Genomic DNA, 25,368 nt, shown 5'->3' with positions numbered 1-25,368 from the left:
AGAGGGTTATGACCCACAGGCTGAAAACTGATGCATTGGGCCATGATTGCCACAACTATCACTGCAGTCTCCAGAAAGCTGGCCAGCTTACAGGCAGTTCATATATTGCAGCTGCTAAGCAGTCCCCTCCCAAGCCCAGCTCACTCAGACAGGCCCAGACCATCTGCGCTTAAGGCTAATTTGGCCAGAATAAAGAGTGGCATTTGCTCTCTGTGCCTTCAGCCTTGTCTCCACAAACAGCAAGAGGCTATTTGCTCCTAATCACTTTATGCAGATGAGCAGCCCCACTTGAGCCTGGGCAAAAGCCTGCCATGCACTCAATTGCACAGCTGGCTCCTAGAGCGACAGATGCAGTGCCAGGGCCAGGCATTCTCAATACTATTAAGGCTGTCTAGGGTATTCCCAATTCTTCTGGCTGGGTGGCCATGTTCCTTGTTATGAAGAAGCAATTCTCTGTTCAGCAGACAAGTGTTTATTTCCCCAGCACAGAGGAAGGCTGAACCCTAAAGTCACCGCCTTCCTGTGATGGCAAGGCACAGGGCAGAGTGAGGGACTCCATATCCAGAATCCACAGTTAGTGTCAACAAGAAATGTGGAACAATTACTCTTGCTCTAGAGACTACCTCATTGACTTCCTTCCCACCTCCTTCCCCCTCAGTATATAGGGTGGATGCCTGGTGAGGAATGGCTGAAGGGATGACAAGCTGATGTCTGACTGTCTGACTGTCTGTTTGTCTGTTTTTAGGGTTATGAATGTTCACATACTATGTGGGTGCAATGCCCACAGAAGCCAGAAGGCACTGGATGTCCCAGTATTAGAGTTACAGATGGTTTTAAGTTTCCATGCGGGTGTGGGGAAGAGGACCAGGTCCTCTGGAAATGCAGCTACTGCTCTCAGCCACTGAGCCATCACTCCAGCCCCAAGCTGATCCCTCTGAAGAAACACTTCCAAGTTCCAAAAATAAAGACAGCGAAGGTATCTGGGTTGTGGGGTGCTCTTCGGCAGATGCTGGCTGAAGCTGGGGTGCTCCTAAAGGTCACTATGCTAAATGCTTACTCTGCAGCCTGTGGCACAGTGGAGGCAGAGACACCTCTAAGAGAAGAGAGGTCTAGTGAGAACTCAGATCAGTGGATGAGCCCCAGGTTATCCTGAGATGCTCCTCCCACTCTGTACAGCAGAGTCAGATGATCACAGAGTAAAACTTCTGAGATCTTTCCTCTTTGTAAGTCAGTTATCACAAGTATTTTATCATAATGACCCCCCAAAAATTAACACACACAGTTAACTCTAAGGCAGCATCATTTTTCAACAAGTCTAGAAAAGATTCCCATTCAAAGAATAACAGGACATAAGTTTTAGGAGCTCAGTAGCTGAAACCCATCTGAGATACTTAAGATTTAGTACAAACTAGACTATGTCAAACCCCTGCAATCTTTTCTTGGTCCCAACTGATGAGTTGTGTCATCAGGAAGGAGGAAGGCAATATCAACCCCAGCAGCAGCTGTGAGGTTCACACAAAACACCCAGCAATAGTCTCTGGCACCTGCACTTCCTACAGTCAATATCATAGGAGAGAGAGGCGCCATATTGCTTTACTGATGCCTTGGTCCCTGCAGGCAAAGCACTACAGAGAGCTGTGACCAGAACTCATAACTTTCCCTACACACACGCTTGTGCCTTTCTAGCCAATCATTTCATACATCTTTTTCCCCTCTATGGCTTTTAAAAATCTGTGCTCTCAAAGAACAAGGTCCTTAGCCAAAGTCTCCTTGTCCATCAAATATTGTACCATACTTCAGTGCTGTGTGATTCCAGCTTTGTTTGTCAAGACACTGGGATGGTGACTTTCAAACAATTTTTAATAGTAGGACTTTTTCAAATGACCTGTTCAGGCAATTTCAGTGTCATCAATCAATTCAGACATGCCAACTAAGGTAGAATGAAGAAGGTGGTCCCACCACCACCCCCTCACCATCTTGCACACCTGTCCTTGGTCTCTGCAGCTCTTTCCTCAGAGCACTTTTGAAGGATTCTGGTATCGGTGTCAAAACTGCTGGATTGGGATACACCACGTATTTGCCAAATGTCACTAGATGTGAAAGTCAGTTTTGAGAAGGCACAGCAGAGATCACTAGATACTATGTCAAGGGCATCACAGCTGAGAACCTGTTCTGCCTTTCCATTGTAGCCATTTAGAATTCTCTACATCTAAGAGCAGCATCTGCAGAATGAGTCACTGTGAGACTCATGAGACAGCAATCACAGTGCCTTGTCACAGGGTGAAGCAAGCACACATAAGAAGTTCTCAGGACAGACACGTCTGTCCCACTGCAAGTCCAGCTCAGGTCTGGACTGGAACTCAGTCACACCCACTGGGACTGGTTTCAATTATACATGGTCAGACACAGTCTGAAAATACTACAAGTAAACAAGTAAGAATTTTAGGCCACTTTTATTACAATATTATCATGATCAGTTTATTAGTAGTGATCATTATTAATCTTCCTATGTCAGATTTCTAAATCAACACTTATAGCCATATATAGTCAGGAATACACATCATCATAGCTGTGATCAGTATTGTTAGCAATTCCTCTAGGCTCCGCCCAACAGTTACCAAGCAACAGCTTGTGTCTCTGACCTCCAGGTACAAGCTAGGAGTCAGGCTTATAAGAACACTCCTTACTGGGCCAGTCTCTTCTCTTTCTTCCTCTTCTTTCTGTCCTTCTCTGCCCCACTTTCTCTGCCTCTATTCCTTTCCCAGATCCCCTTCCCTTCCCAACAATAAACCTCTTTTATATCAGACCTACGCCATACCCTATTCCTCAGGGTGAACACCTTGGCCAGCCCACTTAGGTACTCCTTCCCACCGCATCACACCGTTGTTTTATAAAACATAAGTATAGAACTACAGCATGTGCAGAGCTCAGCTCTATGCAGGGAAGGTCTGGGGCATCCACTGAGGGTCTTGCAAGGTATCCCATTTGGAATCACATCCTGCTTTAATTTGCTTTGTGTTAGTGAAAGCTATGGCCACTATGGGTCTGCTCTAAGAGTTGGAAAAGGGTAGAGATGGACTGTGTACACCTGCCCCATCCTGCTACCTAGCCATGTGTTTTCCCATTTCTGACAACTATAACATTTAATTTCTTGACATCTGTGCAAAGTCGTTCTTCAACCCCAGCAAATTAACATAATTCTCTATATTTCTTTTCCTTTGGAAATGAAAAAATGATGACACTGCACAGGAGAAAGCAAACCTTAGAAAGGGAGGCAGATGTTACTGGATGCTTGCACACTGCGCTCCAGCCCTCCCCTGCACCACAGCTCTAGCACCCTTGCATGCAATGATGTGTTCTGACGGAATACTAGAGACAGCCATTGCAAAGAAGCAAAATCTGATCTGTCATTTTAAGGGTAGATAAGAAGAATAGGACTCATGTACCCTGGGATGATCCCTCTGGGCCACCCTCTGTTTTTCTTAACCCAATTTCCATCCCCATGGTTGATCCATAATGGTCACACAATAGACCCTAGAACCCTCTGGTTTCTAACTGTGCCTGGCCACTGGAGGCACCAGCAAGAGGTGAAAGCAAAAAGAGAGTAGGGTGAATATTTATTCCCAGAGTCCCTTGTTCCCAGTTGATCACTGGGTAACTTCATCTCAGCCCCTAACTATAACAGGGCCACAGAATTTAGCACAACTGACTCCATGATGGAAGTATCGCTGAAGCCATAAAACTTAGCATGTAGATAGCATCACCTGCCAAAATGAAAACAAAACCCTTACCCATCAAAGTCCACAGTTCTGAGAAACTCTGTTGGCTTCTATAGTTCTGCTTCTAGTTAACTGTTCTTGTCAGCTGAAGTATCTCAAAGCACAACATGTGTTTTGTGCTTAAAAGCTCACCCTGAGAAAGGCATGGTGCTACACTGGGGTCTAGAATACCCAGTGTAGTCACTGGCCAGGATAAGACATTTTCTTGGTTTAAACCCACTGTCTAGGTACTCTCCTCTGGTGGATATTCCACACACGACCCCATGGAGTTCTAAGATCTCCCGGCCCCAGTCCTACACTTACTTGGGTAACATGACCCTGTAGCTCCTCTATACCAGCCTCATTTTTCTGGGCCTCCAGCTCCATTCTGCACTGCAGCCATCTAATTCCCCATAAAGGTAAGCATTATTGCTACATTCCTCTGGTCATTCCAGGTCCTCAAGAGGCTGCCCTAGATGTCCAGCTCTTCTGCTTCCATCCACTCCCCTGACCATCATTTCACACGCTAAGCTACTAAGGACATTGATGTTGCAGCCCTGTACTAGCATGTTGGCTCACCACTCTGACCGGTGGCATTCTCTTGCACATGTTCAGTTAGCCGAACTTGATCCTCTACCAACATTAACTTATCTTCTCTACCAAACCTGTTTTTCACCCTAGGTATCTGAGATTACCAGGTTTGCCCCTGTCAGCTCAAGCTCCCAAGCTAAGAACAACACAGCCAGCGCCTCCATCTCCCTCCCTCAGCATCTCTAAAGTGGGGTCCCATCTATCAATCTTAGCTACCTATACCTCAGAGTCCTGCATGGGATCCTTGTGCCTACTGTGTAGTTGCTGGTTTCTCTGTAACTGAACTGATACTATGTCCCTTTCCCTTGCTTCTCATACCTCCTCAGGCCTTCAGGTATTGCTTCCATCTCCATACTTCAGAACCAAACCTTCAGCTACAGGGCAATTCCACATCACCCTTGCACCTCCAGCAAGTCCTACCCCTATTGCTAGTACATGCCCGAAGTGTGGAAGACCTTTCTCCCTGTACAATACTCTGAGAATTTTATGGCAAGAACCTTGGCTTTGTGAACACCATTTAGTCATCAAGTCCCAGAGATACAGACAGCATACACTTGATGATTCTAGGTCACAACAGAGGTTCATAGCTCCCATTCCACTTACCCCTTACCCATAAGCATGCATACACCCACACATTCACCTTCAAATCTGCTCAGTATCGCCCTACACTTGCACAAAAGAAATTCTAGTATTCTGCATTGTTCACTTGATTAACTCACAAAGGAGATCTGTGTGTGTGGGTGGGTGTGGATGTGTGTGTGTGTGTGTGAATCTGTGTGTGTGAATCTGTGTGTGTGAATCTGTGTGTGTGAATCTGTGTGTGAATCTGTGTGTGTTCCTAAAGAAGATTAATTCAGGAAGAAGACCCACCCTGAATGCCAGCCCACCTGCCTTACTGGTTTGGGCTCTGGACTGAATGTAAATGAGAAAGAGCGAGGGTGAGCAACAGCTCTAATCGCTCAGCATCCTGACCCACCCAGATGTGAGCCAGCGGTTCACCATGACACCATAATGAACTGAACCTTTCAGACTGAAAGCAAAACCCTTCCTAACTTCAGCTCCATTAGGAGCTGTCACAGCAGTGTAGTAACTGATACAGAACGATGCTAAGCTCTAACACCTCTTCAGTTCCTTTTGTGCTGATGTCTTCTAGCTCTTTCCTCTGCCCCTGGGCTCCTTGCCCTCAGTTATCCACACACAAAGGGTAGGATGTGAACCCACATTTTCCATCCTTTAACTCCCCACAGAAAGTCACAGAATGTTCTGCACGTCACAGGTCTTCCCGACCAATGTGCCAGTTTGTAGACATTATTAGTTTATGTGCATTCCTGAATTATTAGCATTGCACTAATGTGCTAAAGCACCTTTGCTAAATTGCCCCAGAACTAATTAAATCTCAGAATGCCCTAGAGAGTCCAATATGATCAGCCACATTGAGGAGAGGCCCAGTCAGGACAGCAGACTGTAAGGGTTATATTCTGGGACTCTGGCACCGATTTGTTCCACTGCTAATCCAGCAGTTTAGGACCAGATCCACAGCAATTCTCTAACCTGCTGAATATGCATCATCCCTTCCCTCTTCCCTGGGGCTTTCTCACACCTCCCTGGCTCTCTTGTGCTGAGGGAAAGACAGGTGAACCCTGCTTCTGACAGCTTCCACAAAGAGATTTCAAAGAAAATGGGACCAGGATGGACAGAGGCCTCCATGTAGCATGTCCCTCCCCACACTATACTCACTGAGTGCACCACCCAGACCTCCTCTCAGGGGAAACTTGTCCCTGCTTTTCCTCCAGGTTTGGCACACGCCATCAAGCAGCAAATGCCTGCAGACCCTTTCACTCCCTCACCCCTCCATCACCACAGCATGCTAACTCATACCCCACAAACTACTCCTGTAGGAAACCCCCAAGGTGTCCCATTAGCGGGGTGGTCCTGCCCCCCACATGTGCTTCACTCCTCCACTGTATTTCATGTATCTGCTCTCCAGCTGCTCAGCCGCTCAAAGGAGTGGATGTGTCTAGCTCAGGTATGATCCCCACAGTCTACCTTGGCACACAACAGCAGCAGCATAAGCTCAGGGGCGTGCAGAGGAGAATGCAGAGGAGAGATTGTGTGTGCTTCGAAGGCTCACTTAGCCCTGAGCTACAGCAGACTTCCTCAGCATCTTGGAAGCCTAAGTAATTTGCTGAAGGGCTGCCAGCCCTGGACCATCTATTCCAGGACCTCACAGCCCAGAGAGACTGCCACTGGGACACAGAGCAGTCCTTGGGCCCAGGTTTACAATAAGCAGCAGTTGCTTGTGTTAGGTCCAAAGTTGCTTGTGTACTGGCCCTCATTCTGGGGCCCCACTCCCTTCTACCAAAGGAGCCGTTTCCTCAACACTGCCAAAAGGGGCAAAGGCTACCTTTGGTCCCATTAATAAACCAAAGTGCATGCTAGCCTTCAGGTTCACTCAGTATCACAAGTACCTATGGCTATCCCTGTCCCCTACCCTAAACTGTTCCAGCTCATGGGCTGCTCTTCACCCAGCTTCTCATTCCTATATAATGTTGCTATTCTGCTAGCTCATTCTGATTCATATTCTTCTCTCTCTCTCTCTCTCTCTCTCTCTCTCCTCTCTCTCTCTCTCCCTCCCTCCCTCCCTCCCTCCTCCCCCCCCTCTGTTTCCTCCCTTGTTAACTTGTTAATCTCTTTCTCTTCATCTCTTTATCTCCACTCCTCTCTCTCTCTCTTCTCATGGTCCTGTCCAGCCTGCTAGACATATTCAGTTACCTTCCCCTCAACCATACTCTGGAGTGGTTGTTACGTTCTCCATTTATAAATCTAGTGCTGAAACTCTCAGTTTATATACACTTGCATCTCTGCTCAATAAAGCCCAGTGACAGAAGCTACATTACACGCACCCCAGTCCTGCCCTGTTCACACTGGAAGAGAGCAAGCAGTCCTGAAATCCAGCCAACAACAGTCATTGATTTGTTCCTGTTGCCTCTGTCATGTTCCAGCAGGCCTCCACTGCACAGTCCTAAGAGCACACAGCCTTCAGATGCCTCCAAGATATTGACAGAGCCTTTCTTTAGAAAGTATTGGTTCAAATCTTTTGACGCAAGATTTAGTAGGTACCCCAGATCCTTGAAAAGGGGCCCAGCATCATTTGCTCCAAAGGCAGACAGAAGAGTCAAGAGCAGCAGCATGGAATGCTGCCTCCTAAAGACTGTGATCCTTATAGCAAGAGTTAGATTGTGGTCTCAGAGATCAAAACCCAGTTCTTTATTTCCAAATGCACTTTCCACCCACACCTAAGAAATTTCTCTAGTCCACCAGTGCACGGAGCCATATTGGATTTGGGCCTAGCCGCTTTTTGATGACTGCCTTAAGTCTTAAGATTGTTGAATGAAAGCCTCTCCCATGAATTTACAGCACAGGAAGATAACATTCAAGGGATGCCTCAGCTCCCTTAGCAGATACCTGTTACCTCCTGAATCAACACCCGGTGTCTCCACTGCCTGACCTCATCGTCTACCGCCTGACCTCTTTGCCTCCTGCTATCACTACCTATATCCGCACCTCCCCCTCCTCTGTGTTTCACAAAGGACACTCCCCCTACCTGAAAGCCTTAAAAGCTGTAACGTTCATCCCAATAAACGAGACCTTGACAACAGAATCTTGCTTGGTCTCCTTCTTCTCTTCACCCCCATTTTGGCCCACAGGTAGAAAGCCTCTTCGGGACCCTGAATAACTGGGTCCCCAAAAAGGGGGGACAAGTGGCGCCCAACACAGGGACCCCCTGAAGCACGGCCAACTACGGGACGACGGAGACAGGAGATCCGCTGGAGAGATTGAGGACTCTCAGGCTGCATCGCCGTGCATCACTGGAGAGGGAGGTAAGACCGGTCGAATAAGTGTCGCCCCATCGCCATGGGGAAGGTATTGTCTAAGGAGGCTTGATTCATAGGAGAGATCAAGCGCTCATTCAGGGAGAGAGGAAAGAGTTAAGAAAAAGGATTTAATCAATTTTTTTTGTTTTGTTGATGAAAAGTGTCCTTGGGGTAAAATGGGCTAGAAAAGGCCTTGATGATTTGGGCTAGCGTAAGTAAAACTTGTAATAAAAAAGGGACAAGGTAATGGTAACGTGTTTTTGTGTATGCGTTCTTTTAGAGTTATGCTTTAGTCTTTGGACCCTGACTAGAGATAGTTTACACCCTAGACATGAGAGAGAATGGGTTTGGGGAAAACAGTCCTCCCGGACTCTCCGCAGATGCTTTGGAGAAAGAGAAAAATTTTCAGAGCTCTCCTGGAACAGAGGGAAAGCAGGAGACGTCCTGCCTCTCTGCTGGCTCCTATTGGAGAAATGCTTATTTCTGGTTCTGGGTTCCATAGGTAGGATATGTGGGTCCCTTTGGTGGGACACCATCTAGTTTTTTCCCTCTATGTCTATTGTCTGTCCCTGGTGCACCAAGCTGTCCATGTCTGTCAGTTTATGTCTGTGATTTTTGTTTCTCGTTGTTTAAATGTTTTGTGTTTCATGTTTAAAAGAAAAGGTTAAAATTTTAAATGCTGGTTGATTCACCCATTGATGTAGTTTTAACTCCTTTCAAAAAAGGTACAAATAAATAAAAAGTTTCAATTGGCTTTTGGATCCTACATCTGTAGCTAGAAGCCTAAGTCTGCTGGGCAAGCTCCCCAGGGGGCTGGCTAAATGTTTACACTAGCCGTTCTTAAAGGCGCAGCAGCTCCTCAGCTTCTTTGGTACAGAAACTGATAGCTGTTTCTCTTAGAAAAATCCCTGACTTATTATTAGACTTAGCAGGTGACAAGGTGCTTCTCTTAAAATCACGGCTAGAAAAGTAAAAATGGTGCTTGGTCTAAATATTAAAGATAGGTGTAGCCACTTCAATTTTGTTTCTGATTGGTTTTAAATGTATAAATATGCTCTACATGCCTTGGTTATGTACTATTGGCTTTTAAGTTATTAGATATGGTTAAAAAGGTGTAACATTGGTAACAGAAAGTTGGCTTAAAACTGTAATTTGGATGAAGTCATTCTAGATAACATGTGGCAAGAGCCAACCTAGGGAAACAGATCTAAACTGAGATAATATTTTTATGGAATTCTTATTCTAGAAACCAGTCTTCTAAAAGATTTTAGGGCAATGTCTCTTTGTTGAGGTACTGGAGACTGCACCATCGTGCGTTCTTATGTAGGAATTGGCAGTCAAACTTAGTAGCATGAAGGATAAACTCGGTTTTGGAGACTAGTTTATTGGAGTTTTGCTTTCCATAGTTGTGGTTTGCCCTGAAGTTATCTATATTTTAATGCTAATTCCACTGCCCCAAGGACAGCTGCCTAGTCACTACTCAGAACTCAGGTGACCTAGTGGTTGTGCTCTGTTGTTACAAGGAGAATTTAAGGATTGTGATTAAGGATTGCCAGTGTTACATTGACTAACTCAAACTTATTTATAATTGAGAAAAAATCAAACAGGTAGAGATTGCTACAAGATTTACGAAGGATTGATGAGGTTTTAGAACTTGTGAGAGCATTATAGCCTGTTTGCTTACTTCAACCGCCATTCAAGATAGATTTAGAGGATTGCTAACAGCCTTGTATTATGTAATTTTGTTGCTTCTTCATTGTAAGAAGTTAGAACTTAAATCTTTCAATGTATATGGAAATTTTTACTACAAACTTTTGCTCTCAAAATGAGCTTTAATATTTGGGGAGTAGCTGTTACACTACTCTAGAAAAAAATATTTGAAGCTAATTTTAAGCTTCTAAGGATATGTTAATTGGCTATATACCTCACCTTACCAGAGGACTTAAGCCTTCCTTTGTTATCCTCATTGGAGATAAAGCTTCAGTTGTGTTAATACAGAATTGTAGACTAGAGTCATGGAAGTATTTTAAAAAAGAAACCTGGTAAAACATATCTTATTCCAAACAACAGTTAATTGGTTATTACAAAATACTGATATTTGGCCTATTACATATACAAATTTTCAGGCAAAATTGATAATTTTACTCTTTGCATGCTTTTGTATTTCCTATAAATTTGTGCATGCAACCCATAGGAAATGAGCTTACTGTATTTATAGGTGGTTCATCTAATGAAAAGGCTACATGTATGATTGGATCACTTGTTTATTCTCTTGAGTTTCCCCTGCTTCAGCACAGATTATTAATTAACTGTAGCCAGTTTTTAAAATGTTAAAAAAAAAAAAAGCTTTCAATTCATATACTGATAGCCAATGTGTGGCTTATGGTTTACAGTTGATTAAAAAGTTTCCTTTTTTATATACTACTAGCCCTCAAATTATACAATTACTTAATGCTATATTAGAGGCAGGTTTTCTACTTGAAATCAGTGAGTGATGATTTCAGTGTGAATGTCTGACAACTCACTGTCCTTTCAGTGCTCTGACTCAGACAACTAAACAAAACCATAGACCCAGCTCTTTGAAAATGATAATGGAGTTGATAACACTCCCTCACAAAAAGAGGAAGACTCCATTTGCTTACATTCAACGCCCAGCCTCACCCTGCCAACTCAGGGATTTCTAGTACGACTGAATCTGGACAGAATTTATAGGATTTGGCATCTCTAATTAATGCTTATGTTTAGGTAAATAAAGCTGGTGAGGTGCTGGAGAGATGGCTTAGTGGTTAAGAGCACTAAGTACTGTTCCTTTATAGGCCATTTAAGAACTCAAACTGGATTGCCTAGACCCCTTAGCAAGGGAGGACAATGATACCAGGCATGTTATAGGCCTTACATAGGAACAGTTAGTCAAAAAATCTCATTCTTTATATATCCAAAACAATAATGCTGGAGACAATAATTTGGTATACAAGTCAATTTATAAATACAAGTGCTCAGTGTCCTCAATTTAATCCTCGAAGGACTTATCTTAATAAATAATATCTTAACTATATCTTAATAAATAAAAAGGGGGAGTTATCCCTGTATGCTATACAATTATTTAATAATACTCCTTTTATTTCCAATTTTAAAATTTGGATGCCAAGGTTTATGGCACCGTACAACTAGGCATACTTCTGCCTAGGTGAAATAGAAAGATCCACATATTGACATGATCCTGTTCAGATATTTTATATGGGGAAGAGGGAATCTTTGTGTTTTTTCTACAGGATGCTACAGGAGTGTGCCAGCTGCCTGAGTGGCTGGTGAGACTTGCTGATCCTGGGAGCATGAAGATTCAGCTCTCCTGGTTCGGGTCCCTGGAGTCATTCCTGTGTCCTTGGAGGAATATGGAGGATTCCCACTCATCTTTTGTCATCACAGAAATTCTGGCGTTGCTGCAGTCATTGTGTCCCATCGCACCTCGGCCTGTGTTCCGACCCTCTGTGCACTACTGCTTGCTGGAAGCTGCTGTGGACTGGGGAACTCTACTCTGCCTTGGTTCTGCAGATCTCAGACATGGTTCCATTGCCTGCTGGTTGTTCCAGAGAAGAATGACTGATCCTGAACTGTCCTGGGAAAGACCTTGGCACTTTCGCTGCTATTGTAGCAGCCATTACTGCTACAGCCATTGTGTCTGCAGTGTCTGGAGTTACCTGCCCCCCAATCTATTGTTAGACAAGCACAATGGGTGAACTTTCAGGAGTAGTTGCTAAAAATTGGGAATTCTAAATTTTATTACAGGAGCAGCTTGAAGATGGCCCTTGATGTTATGGCCCTCCGAGTTTGGCCCTAGGGCCCTTGTGCTTCTTTTCACATGCTGAGGAGAACCAAAAAGACAATGTACTTGATGAGGTGATGAGGTGCCCACTACTTATCGGGAGAGGCTTTCCACAATCTCCTAAATTATTATCATCTGGCTCCTACTTTTTCGCCCCTGGGCTCAAGTATGAGGAATGAGAAGATGACCCGATGTAGTTTCCTCAGCGACGGGCAACTTCCTCTGACCCTTGACCAATCTAGACACGGACCCTTGAGGGCGACAAGGTGATCCTATGTCAGATAGGCTGGGGTTCGAGAGGTCGATCCTAAGACAGAGGTGACTACGCCCCGTTTAAATGTACGGGCCGGTCAAATGCTCCTCTGCCCAGTTTCTCCCCCAATAAACACACACGTATAGCCCAGAACGGTGTGTTACAGCATAAGTTCATTCCTAGCCATTGGGGTGCAGTCCTAACTGCAAGAGTGGCTCGCCATGGCCGAGCTGGGCACTCTGTGAGGCATGTCTGATCCCTCTCAGACCACTACTTCCACCTAATGGTCTTTTATAAAAGAAAAATGGGGGCGATGCACGGAGCCATATTGGATTTGGGCCTAGCCGCTTTTTGATGACTGCCTTAAGTCTTAAGATTGTTGAATGAAAGCCTCTCCCATGAATTTACAGCACAGGAAGATAACATTCAAGGGATGCCTCAGCTCCCTTAGCAGATACCTGTTACCTCCTGAATCAACACCCGGTGTCTCCACTGCCTGACCTCATCGTCTACCACCTGACCTCTTTGCCTCCTGCTATCACTACCTATATCCGCACCTCCCCCTCCTCTGTGTTTCACAAAGGACACTCCCCCTACCTGAAAGCCTTAAAAGCTGTAACGTTCATCCCAATAAACGAGACCTTGACAACAGAATCTTGCTTGGTCTCCTTCTTCTCTCGCCCCCCATTTAGGCCCAAGGGTAGCGCCCCTTCGGGACCCTGAATAACTGGGTCCCCGCTGGCGGGGACACACCAGACCCTCCATGTCTTAACCCAAGGGAGGAGAAGATGCTTGCCCCAGCATCCAGTAGTAGAAGGAAGCAGACGTATATAGTGCACAGTGGCTGGTTCCGGTGGGCACATGAAGAAGACAGCAGTGCCCAGCTTCCCAATCCTCAACCTACATTTGTGGAATTACATTAAGAGTGGGAAGCGCAAGCCCCTGGAAGCTTCCCTAAATACCGTATAGCTCCACTCATGTTCACAGCCCTAGGTGCCCAAGTCCGCCTTTTTCCAAGCAACACCAAGAATGAACGGGAAGGTTGTGTAAAGAATCATTCACCCCTGTATCCACATCCCCTCCCCCTCCCCAGCACTGCCTCTGCTATAGGCACCGTACTTGTCAGTAAAGGACAATATAGCTGGCTAAGGGGGATGAGAAGACTCTGCAGGAGGCAAACACTAAAATAATCTAGGGGACAGGGACTAACAAGAAATGCAAAGAGGTAGTGGACTGCGACAAATAGCCCAGTCCCAGACCATAGTGAAAACAGGCCAGGTAAATCAATGGTCTAAATGGTCTAAATGGTCTAAATGGTCTAAATGGTCTAAATGGTCTAAATGGTGGGGCATTGGGGAAAGTTCAGCAAGAAGCACAGGTCCCTCTATGTTCTGTACACTCTGGACAGGTTCTTAAGTCCAGAATGAGAATCAGAAAGTCAGTGACTGGTCTAAAACCAACATAGCCTCTATATGGACATAACAAAAGACCAGGAGTAAGGGAGGTCATAGGTCAAGAATCCAGAAGGACAGGTCAACAGAGCTCTGCTCAGGAGGAGTGGCCATGCCTCATGCCTATGGGAAGAATCAGGCACAGTTCTGTGATGGGCAGATGATGGGGGATTAGGGCAGACTAGGCAGGTACAGTGGGAAGGCAGGAGGGCTGTAGAACCTGAATCACAGGGATCAGGAACCATCCTGGGCCACACAATTTGAGAGTATGTAGCACTTAGCTCTCAAATCAAAACATTTCATCCAACAGGGAAGCTCCTTAAGGCAGAAAGAAACAACTCAAACTAGCTTCAGGAAGTCCTGAAATTACCCAGATTCAATAGCTCCCCCACTAACCCTTCCACAGTAAACAATAAAGTCTGCTGAGAGTCGCTCTCAGACAAGCCAAGAGTTCACGGAGAAGAGTCTAAGTCAAGCCCACATGCTGCAGCAGAAACCAGTCAGCCACCAGAAAGAGGTTTAGACCAACCAAGCCACCTGGAAAGGACACTCCAACCTTCAGAGCTGCCTGCAGGCTGTATAGTGTGCTCCAGATTTTCCACTTTTATGAGGTAGGCTTTGGTGGTGCAGCTGGCTTTGAGTCATTTCTACTCCTGTAAGTAACTAATAAACTTACTGGTTCACCAAGGTTGACTTTGTTGTGTCCATACTTTGGTCTCCCTATCTATGGTGAGTAGGTGTGTGTGTGTGTGTGTGTGTGTGTGTGTGTGTGTGTGTGTGTGTGTGTGCCTGTTGGTGTCTGTTTCCAAAGAGACTCTAGCCAGCCCAAGCATGACAAACATAGCTTTGACAAACAGGCTTTGCCCTTCTCCCTCATTTTCTTTTGCCTGGTTAAAAGAAATTTACATTCCTAAAGCTAGTTCCCAAAGTCTGTTCCCTTATTTGGTCATTTCCTCCTCTTGCGGTTAACTACCAAGGTCCAGCTCTCAGAGTACAGAAGTAATCAAATGTCCCCTTTGTCCCACCTAATTAACACGCCCAGTTAAAATTAAACACCTCATCCTAACACAGGGGGTCCCCTTTTACCTTTACAAGCTGCCATTTGCCCACAGGCCGTATCAGTCTCCTCTCTCTGGAGGAAGTCCTTTGTCCTCTGTAAGTACCCCTTCTCTCTCCCCTGGTCTCCTCCCCTTCTCCCTCTTCTTCTACCTCCTGTCTTTGTCTCTTCTCTGTCCTTTGTTCCTCTGGGGCAAACAAATCTCCTTTGCGCTGAGCTACGGTTCCTAAGGTTCCCTGAGTTGTTAGGAGGGGGAAATCGGCATGAACAGGCAGCAAAATCAAAGAGTCAGAGTCATCACTCACTTTCCCAGGGAGAAAGTGTGCACTCAGATGGCTGCCACACACACACCCTCGCCACCTGCAAACTCTCAAATGCAGCTCAGAGCCATCTTCATCAAGTCTCCAGCAACTGTCACAAGCAACTGTGTCACAAGGCACAGAGCTGAAGGAGATACAGTCCAAAACTCCAAGGTGTCTTCAAGAAGACCTGGAAACTACCATGTGTTCTTGCATGGGATGTGTTTAACATGAGCAGTGGGCAATTTTACAGCTCTCTTTTCAGGGAATGACCCCAGAAATGGGAAACTTCAGGGGCTCAGAAGCCACTTTCACAAGCTTGACATATTCATTTCTGTAGGCTGAAAAATGTTTTTCAAAAACACCAGCTGTTCCTCATAACAACAGGGAAAAAAACTCTATTCCCAGTTCCTCTTACTATTGAAATGCAGAATAAAATAAAAAAAAATGTTGAATACATATTCTAAATGTTATTTTAACTTGCCAGGGTTCAGAGGAGAGAGAAAAAAACACTTATTTTGTTTTCTTCTAATTGCTTTAACAAGCTAAGGAGTCAAGGTCAATTTCTGAAATGTCACTGAAGTGCTCTTTACAGTGCATGTACTGCAGGAATTAGGTGACCATTTTCCGACTGCAGTGCTGTGCTTGGCAGTCTAGGGAGCACCGTGCAGTGTGTGGAACTCAGCCGTAGCAGCTGGGCATGAGGGCTCTTCTACATCCCTGAGAGTCGTCCACCCAGACCAGAGATGGGGAAAACAACGAGGCCTCTACCTGCCCATTAGGTATCTGTGAAATTAAAGTTCTTTTAGGCCACCAGGATCAATGAAGGATGAGGATATTTTCCACAGAGCTTATCACTGTGTACACTGATAATCCTGTGAGAAGTCAGTGCCTGCCTGCCTGCCTCCCTGCCTGCCTGCCTGCCTGCCTTGCTACAGTCACTATCTAATTATCACAGAGTGGACTACAAACAGTAGGAAGCTTACAGAGGAACTTTCATTTCTTCCTGAGGTACAGGAAACCAGCCCTGCCAGAGGCCTGGGGAAGGAGTGTGCCCTGCCTCCCAAAGGCAGAGATGGCACTGAGTGTTAAGGCAGGAATGTGGTGGCACAGGACACAGCCTGAAAGAGCAGATCTTGCTCCTCACCTGTCCCCAAATAAGTAGGGGACGCTGGATAAACACCTTGGCTACACTTAAATTCCTCAGGGACCGAATTAGAAAAGGAGTTTAAACACCCAGTTGTTTTTTAACCAATCTTACAGGAGCACATACTGTGTTGTTCAATTTACACAGCATTCTCAAAATGACAAAATCACAGATTTGGAGAATAGACCTGTGGAAACCTGATGGGAGAGCAATGTGGGTAAAGGGGCAGCAACAGGTGAGCTTCGAGGGAACAGGGCAACTGTGCCACCTGCTGGCAGAATGGCTGACAACTCCATATAAGCAACAAGTGACCTGAACCACAGGGCACACTGGGAATGTTGATACTCCTTAGCTTTGTGTGAAGGGGTGGGGACATGGGGCTATTCTGCACTGTCTTTGAAACACAAAAGCACAATGTTTATTTTTAAGGGTTTTTTAGACTCTGAATTGCAAAACCCTATCTTCTCTGTAGACCTTATATTTTTAAATATTTCATTAACTAAATAATATTTATTAAGAATTCCTTTACAGGAATGCATTGAGTGAGTAGGGGTGTGTGTGTGTGTGTGTGTGTGTGTCTGTGTCTGTGTCTGTGTCTGTGTGTGTCTGTGTCTGTGTCTGTGTGCGTGTGTTTATACACGCATGCATGGGTGCAGGTGTATACTGCCTTACTTTTCAAGTTATGCAAAAATACAATTTCCAAATGATAAGTTTCAAATATATAGGTTGAATGAAAGCACACCAGAAACAGAAATTTACAGAAGTACATTTCCATCATTGGAGGATATAATGACTGTTTTCTATGCAATAATAAAAAGGGTAAGGAATTTAACATCACAAAGAAATGCAAGGGACAGTAAAGGATGTTTTAAGAGCACAGGACAGTCCAGAAGCACAGTGAGTTAATGGTATGAATGAGAAATACCCCAGTCATCTCCAAGCACAAACAGCCAATAACCTACACATGCATACGAGAATCCATTAGGGACGAGTGGCTACAGATTAAAGTTTTAAAGCATGCTTTGCATGAGAACAACAGGATAACTACAGACTCAGTAGAGGCAAAGAGGTCAAAGGCGGGTGCAGTCTCAGCTGGAAGGGAGCTGGGATCTGAAGTCTCAGGTCACTCTGACAACACCCACACGTGTTAAAATGTAAAGCAGTCCTTTACCCCAAATTGTGTGATGAGCTGTGTACCTAAGTCAAAAATGATAAAACTGCAGTTAAATGCATTAAAACAACACTACTTCCCCTCAACTATAGGTCCACACCTATGACAAAATGTCACATGGCTTTTAAAAAATGACAACAGTTGGCATCTGCTGATTGTTTGGGGTTGGGATGTCTAGCAAAACAGTCACAAGTACCATATACAAGCTGTGTCAGTATTTTTCAAGCTGGGAGTAGTGACATATTCCTTTAATTCCAGTACTACAGAGGCTTAAAAAAAGCAAATCTTTTTGAATTCAAGGCCACCCTGGTCTACATAGCAAGCTCCAGGCCACTCAGGGATACCATCGTGGGGAGCAATCTTCTCTCCTAAGGCATACCACCATGCTTTCCTCTTGAGGTTGACAACTAAATGAAGCACTCTCTATGGAACACTGAGAATCGCCCCTGCAGCAGAGGTGCTAGAAAACAGTTTGTTTGATAGTGAAAAAAACTATAGTCTTAAAATGTATACCTGAGCACATACTGTCTTATAAGCTTACTTAACATACTTGTACACATGCATGCACACACAGAACAGGGCGCTGTTAATAGGACAAAATGGCTGCCTACAGATTGGGAAAAGATTTTCATGAACCCTACATCTGACAGAGGGCTAATATCCAAAATGTATAAAGAACTCAAGAATTAAACAACAACAACACAAATAACCCAATTTAAAAATGGGGTACAGAGCTAAACAGAGAATTGTCAACAGAGAAATCTCAAATGGCCGAGAAGCTTAAATAAATGTCCAAAGCATTTAGTCATCAGGGAAATATAAATCAAAACAACTCTGAGATTACATCTTATACCTGTCAAAATGGCTAAGATCAAAAACTAAGTGATCGCACATGCTGGCGAGGATGTGGAGAAAGGGAAACACTCCTTCATTGCTGGTGGGAGTGTGAACTTAGTACAACCACTTTCAAAATCAATCTACAATTTCTCAGAAAACTGGGAATAGTCCTACCTCATGACCCAGATATACCTACCACTCCTGGCATACCCAAAAGATGTCCTACCATACCACAAGGACATATGTCCCACTATGCTCATAGCAGCCTTATGCAGACTACGCCTGCTGCAAGTCAGTATCTTTTAGACACGATAGACATGCTGTACCTGTGAAATCTCAAAACTACAGTTGCCTAAAACGGCAATCATAATTACCATAGCAATTGACATGCCAAGAGGATAATGGGAATGTTTCAAGGCCTCACTCCTAAATGAAGAGCTATAGGCAGTTAGGGGACATTTAGAGAAGGAAGATCAGCTTTCTCCAGAGACTTCCTCCAAATAGTTTAACCAGTCTCAAGTCGTCAGCGCTAAACCTATGTATATATGGGTAACACTAAGGGAACTTGATAGATGCTATACACACACACACACACACACACACACACACACACACATACACGCATGCACACATGTGCATGTAACAATAATTATACAAGATGAGGGAATCAGCCCTAAAACAGAAATGAGGGAAGAGTTGGAGAAGAGAGAAATGTGAAAATGATACAAATATCATATACTCATGTATAAAATTCTGAAAAATACACACTTCTTCCAGAACACAACATCAGTTCCCAGTGCCCATGTGGGACAGCTTGCAACTACTTGTAACTCCAGCTCCAGAAGATCCCATGCCCTCTTCTGTCTCCTGTGGGTACCAACATACATGTGACAAACAATCACAGATACACACACACACACACACACACACACACACACACACACAGACACAGCACACACACACAGGCACACACACACACACAGGTACACAGTCACATACACACATGAAAATTTTAAAAATGTTAAAAGTGTATCTGCTACGCTGGAGAAAGTCCTGTCAAGATGCATGGGGCCAAGGATGGAGTAAGGCCTCTCGTCACGGGCAGTGTCACTGGCACATCACCTGTACTCATAGATTCAGTTAGAGTTGCCTTCTCGGAATGTCCCATGTTGTGAAAGGAGACAACAGGATGAGGGAGCTGGTGCAGTCGGAAAGTGCTTACCTTGCAGGAACAAGGAGCAGAGTGTACCCCAGACTCTAGAGTAAAAAGCTTTTTAAAAACATAGGCATGGTAGCACACTCTCAGAATGTCTTCTCTGGAAGGAAGAGACAAGCAGAGCCCTGGGCTTCTCCGGGCAGACAGCCCAGCTTAAACAGTGAGCGTGTGATGTCTACTCTTGGTTGCCAACTTGACTGCATCTGGATTCAACTATAATTCAGAAATGAAGGGCATGTCTCTGAGAGATTTCCTGCTTGGTCTGAAGTGAGACAGGAAGACATAAACCTTTGATCTGGATCTTGAAGTGGGAAGACACCGCCTGCTGAAAGCCTATATGCGGACATGGAAGGAGGAAGCTCTCGCTCTGCCTGCCTGCCCTCACCTGACTAGCACATCCCTTTCTTCACCGGCATTGGAGCCTACTCCTTCAGGATCCCAGTGTATACAGCAGACAGCTGAGACGCCCAACCCAGTGGACCGATCAACTATGAGATTCTTGGACTTTCCATTCACGGCCAGACACTGCTGGATTAACAGAACTACAGCCTGTAAGACATTCTAATAAGTGTCCTTTTCATATATTGATATAATCATTCCGTAAGTTCTGTGACTCTAGAGTACCTTGATGAATACAGAGCTCAAAGCCAGTGGGACACCCTGTCTAGTAGACAGAAACTGAGGATCAATAACTGAGGATCTCTTCATCTCCCTATGCATATCTGTATACACCAGAACACACACACACACACACACACACACACACACACACACACACACACACATACACACACCCCAAAAGTTAAAACATCCAATGCTGCTTCCAGACCTTTATGGGCCATAAGTTGGTAGGAGCTTTCTAGGGAGAAATGTAGTAACATGTATTTTCTGACTAGGCAGACCTATAATCAAGAATTTAATCACACGAACAGACACATATGTAAAGACATTGTACTAAGTTGTTTATAATACACAGGAAAAATAGTAATATAAATTGTCACCAACTGTGCCCTGGCTGGTCTCAACACTGGAATATGGGGACTGAAAAAGCTGATGCCACAGTACCACATAATAAAGTGTAGAAATAGAGAGATAGGTTCTAGTCCAGCTACATGAGAACTTATTACTGCACCCCAAAATCAGACCTAGCTCTGGGAAGAACTCAGTATGTCGAAAGATAACCTGACCTAGTCATCTTCAGAAAGGTCAGGGGCACAGCAGGAGAAAGTGGTGAAACCACAGGAACAGGCACTAATGGCAGAGAACTAGTTCTCAGAAGGACCAGGTAGACACCAGAAAGGCTGCCTTGACCAGAGCTGCTGAACGTGGAACAAGCATTAAGTAGGGTGCAGAAAAGAAGAGAGGAGGCAGTGTTCATGCATATATGTGTGTGTCCGCATGTGGTGTGTAAAAGAGACAGGCAGTGAGATGGAGAAGCAGAGATACAGAGAGAACAGCAATGTCCATAACCCACATCAGTGAATTACAGAGCCAGGGCTGTCCAAGTTTCAGCTTCAGAGATGGTATGACTTTATCCTAAGCAACTTCTCTCTAAAGCCTTCCTAATGACTTTAGGTTCCAAGCTGAGATGCAGACACACACACCCCCCCCCCAAACACACACACACACACACACACACACACACACACACACACACACACACACACACACACACACACACACACACACACACTGAAATCTCACACTGAGGGACAGCAGCCAGCCTACCGCCATGTCAGGGATCTATTAACACACAAAGTGGCAAGGGCCACGTGATCACCTAGAGCGCTCTATAGAGGATTGGAAAAATGTTTTAATCAGCTGCCACAGATGCTGGCAATGAGCCTCAGCCACCCACCTGGACACCTGTTAAGTATAAATTGATGAATTACTTAATAATTCATCCAATCTGTGCTGAGATTTTGCATACCAAGCATCTTGCTACATCAGTGGGAGACATTTACAGTTTAAAAAAAAAAAATTAAAAACAGCAATTCAAGAGGGTGGCCTGGGGTCAAAGGCCAGGTCCTCTTGTTACCTAACAGACAGCAGGCAGATGTCTTCCCTTCTCAGTGTCCAAGTGTACAACACAGGAGACAAAAGAGCTATAGCCAGATGGATACAACAGCTAACAGCACTAATGTACACTGGGTCTTCTGACTACTATGCTAAACTCCACAGAGGTCCTGTCTCATTTAACACTCAAAGCACTCACACAAATTAGCAGGTTTTATTCCTGTGCTATCGATGACAAAACTGAAGCTACAGCAGGATAGCAAAGCTGGAGCAGCCAAACCTTGACCAATGCTGGGCCCCACATAGCACACTTAGGACACCACAGCACAGCCCACCTTGAAGACAGGAAAGAGTGTGAGCATCAAACAACCGCACGCCCACAGCAGTGGCCGAGGCGCCCTTGAAATAGCTCTGCATCTTCCTCTAGAAGGAAATCTGCAGATGTGCCAGGGTATACCCACTTCATGCCATGCTTGGGGCCACCCTTGATCCCACTTCATTTGCTTCAGAGTTGAAATCTAGCCAGGAACATAGACAAAGGAACAGCCACCACAGTCTAGTCTTCAGTCAGCAGTGACCGATCAGCCTGCCTTTCTTGGCTCCATCCGTCCACTGAGTATCACCTTACCTCACACTCAAGACTGTCCAGGTCCACTGTGTTCACATTCGAATGCATGTTCTTGATGACTGCCCTTCTGCCCATCAACACTTTGCTTCCAAAAGCTCCCCGACTCACCGAGGTAGAGACAGAGTTTTACCACTGCTGTGATACCCTCATCTCCTCCCCTGACCAGCATGCCGTGGGTCTGACCTACTGCATGACATCTTCACCTCAAGGACTATTCTAAGATCAGTAAGCAACCACTGAACCAGACGGAGAGACCTGCTCGAGCACACAGCACTCCCAAGCAACAAGCCTGAAAGCAGGTCTTAGCTGCCACCGCCCTTGATAAAACCTAACACACAGCACTGACCTGCATCTCCCTCTTCACCCAGATTCAGCACGATGATGCAGATGTGCTTTCGCAGCTGGCGCGTGTTGGAAAACTTCCGGCAGCACTTGCTACACTCCAAGCTGCTAGGGGCCAGTCTGCTCCCTTCTTCTGGAGCCAGGGGACCATCCTCATTGGGGCTCACGAGGTTTTCTACTACTTCCTCTTCAGTGCTGGGCTTCTTTGTGGAACCCTTAGGCCTGCCTCTCTTTCTCTTCATAACCAAAAACTCTGTAAAAGAAACAAGGCAGGAGGCAGTCACATGAGGGGCAAAGCAGGACAGTTACTCAACTTCTTTATGTAGGAATGGTCCTGTGTTTCATTAAAATAAGAGGTCTGAAGCAGTTCCCCAAATTACCAGCTGCAAGTATCTTTAATGTTAATGCCGATGTATCTATCTACTAATGGCAATTGATTTTGCAATATCCTGCTTCAAGACTATCAACTGGACAAAACCTGTGCACGCAGTCCTTCAATAAAGCTGGAAGGGGCACAAGTTCATATCGTGGCTGGAAGTACACAAATTCTGTCCCTTATTAATCCCTGCTTCCACTTAAATCCAGTTCTCAGAAAGTGCTTCAGGACGCCTTTGCAGAAGGTTTTCAGGGACTGCTGAGAGTGACACATTCCTAATGAGTTACACAACTATTCTGATTATGTCAAAGACTCAAATTGTCCTGGTAAAAAGGAGAAAAAAATATTATAATGTAAAGCCACAAATTGCAGAGCAAAAGATAATATTTTTCAAGTTGCCTAGTGACCTGGGGATTTTTAAATAGCATGATCCGAACTGCTTCAGAGTGAGTTCCAAACTACAATACAAAGCATTCTGGTCCATTAGTGCTCATCATGAGGCTGGAATGAAGGTGGAATGAAGCAGGGAGCAGGGAAGCAGGTAGAACTGCACACAATCATGTGAGTCGAGACTGATACAGTTCTATGGACGTGGTATGCCTGGGAAGGACTCTGAAAAGCTATGGCCCCAGATTGATGGTGCCCCCAATGCTAGAGCTGTCACTGGACAATCCCTCAGGGTTGAGGGGGTCCTAGGGTTTGGTGCCATCTTCAGTAAAGGCTTGGTTGTGGAAAGGTGAGACTTGCAATGAGAAACACCAGACATTTTATTCAACTTAGCACCATGGCACCCTTTAATTAAGGGAGTCACCCAAGCCCATGAGGCAGGGAGGGAAAGGGGAGCAGTCTGCAAGGCAGAGCAGCATGACTGCAGTGCTCTAGCCAATGCAACCCACCTCAAGCATGCAGGGACCCTGGAATGGGGCAAGAAACCCCCTGGGAAGGGAGCACCCTGTGAGACAGAGCCTCTGCAGAGATACAATGCCAACCACAGGTCAGCACTGCCTGAGGATCTAGGCTACAGCCTAGGAAGTGCGGACCATTTCAGACTTCAATCTATCTCACTAGGGCATATGGGGTGGGTAAAAATGGAAGGAAATAGTGCATAGAGACATGAAGACACACTAAGAGACTGCACAAAGCGGCCAACCGATTAAAGCCCTTTGGTCCCCTTGCCATCCCTAAATACCACCATCTAGGGACAGAGGCTGTGTTTGAGGAGGACCAGCTGCTGGGCACTGAAGGTTGAAGGAAGGAATCCAGTAATGGAATAAAAACAAAGCCTTTATGCCAGCGTCTTGCAAATGTCCTATTATTATTCTTTACAGCAGCATGTGCAACCCAAAGGAACAGCAATTAACATCCAAGAAGCAGCATTAGCAGAATCTATAAAAGACCCACCTCACACCCACCAGCTTAGCTGCACATGGCACTTACTGAAGTCTGGCCCAGCCCTAGCCCGGTGGCTAGCAATGCTCTGCTGTGCAGGCAGAAGCTGCTCTCTGAACGTCCTGAGCATGCGGCTGTGTAGTCAAGATAGATTTAATCCATGGAGAGGTATGATCCTTGCCCTGGGTAACCTCCATGCCTTTATGTGCTTCCTGATAGGTATGTCTATGTCTGCCTGAAAGTATGACCTAGGTACCATGTGAAGGGGATTTCACAACATGACATAGCAGCTTGGCCCTCCAGATGGACTGAAGAGAATTGGAAATTCCAGGAGGGTAGAGGTCACAGAAAAGCAGGATGTCTTCCAGACCAAAGTAGAGGCTGGGTGCACTAGAGCTAGAGGGACTTCCCGTGAGCTTTGACCTCATGCACCAAGGATGGAAGGAGGTGATGAGCCCAGCACTGTGAGCTGTTCTAGTCCCAGCCTCAGCCCTGCATGTAGGCTCTAACTGTGTTCTGCAAGTTCCTCTAGCAAGTTGGCAAACCCAAGGAAGACCAGAACAATCCACCAAACTGCAGCTACCCATTCAGAGGTTCAGCCATGGCTGGTGTCTTGTAGAGAGCTGTGCCCTCACCTGTCGGACTGGGAGGCTCAGTGTAAACAGTACCCCATGCTTTGACAAGGGGTATCCAGGCACGTATGTGCTGGGCTGGTAGGTGCTGAAGACACACGGCGGGAGCACGGCACAAGGAGCAGCAGGGCAAACTGTGAGTCTCTTTGCCAGTGAACTGCTCTAGGCAGGCAGAGTCCTCCTCCTGAGTGTGCCGTATGTCTCTTAGCACCGTAGCCAGTGTCCTGACCCCACAAAGCCAGGCAGACTGAACTAATGAGCAGTGTGGAATCTGGTGGTTAAGAAAGAAAAAAATCAGCCCTGAAAGCCTCCAACACACAACAGCGACAAAACTAATCTTCCATCCTCTCCATCCATAATTCAGATCCTCGAAACCAATTAGTTAGCTAAAAATGAAATATTCATAAATGAGCTTGGAATAATTTAAGTTCTGAAAACAAGTTGCTGCTGTCAACTACCCACATTTTCACGAAGAGCTGTGAATTCTGGAGCTGGGAAGAAAAGCAC

General features: G+C 45.4%; 1 protein-coding gene across 5 annotated transcripts in view; it reads right to left on the bottom strand.

Moving 5' to 3' along the window:
* The window catches only part of Zfat (zinc finger and AT-hook domain containing), a 178,537-nt gene that overhangs the window by 109,498 nt on the left and 43,671 nt on the right, over positions 1–25,368 (bottom strand). For 4 of the 5 annotated variants that reach the window (XM_032884977.1, XM_032884972.1, XM_032884973.1 and 1 more), the window contains exon 3: positions 22,469–22,717. In XM_032884977.1, coding sequence (XP_032740868.1) covers positions 22,469–22,717 — 249 coding nt within the window. Of the gene's footprint in view, positions 1–3,791; positions 3,913–4,667; positions 5,093–22,468; positions 22,718–25,368 lie in introns of those variants that run through there. The other variant, XM_032884975.1, reaches the window with a different exon arrangement.

The sequence above is a fragment of the Rattus rattus genome, chromosome 14 (assembly GCF_011064425.1).
Source record: "Rattus rattus isolate New Zealand chromosome 14, Rrattus_CSIRO_v1, whole genome shotgun sequence".
Classification (NCBI taxonomy): domain Eukaryota; kingdom Metazoa; phylum Chordata; class Mammalia; order Rodentia; family Muridae; genus Rattus; species Rattus rattus.
Note: the sequence above shows the minus strand (reverse complement) of the source record. Positions and strands in the feature narration are given on the sequence as shown.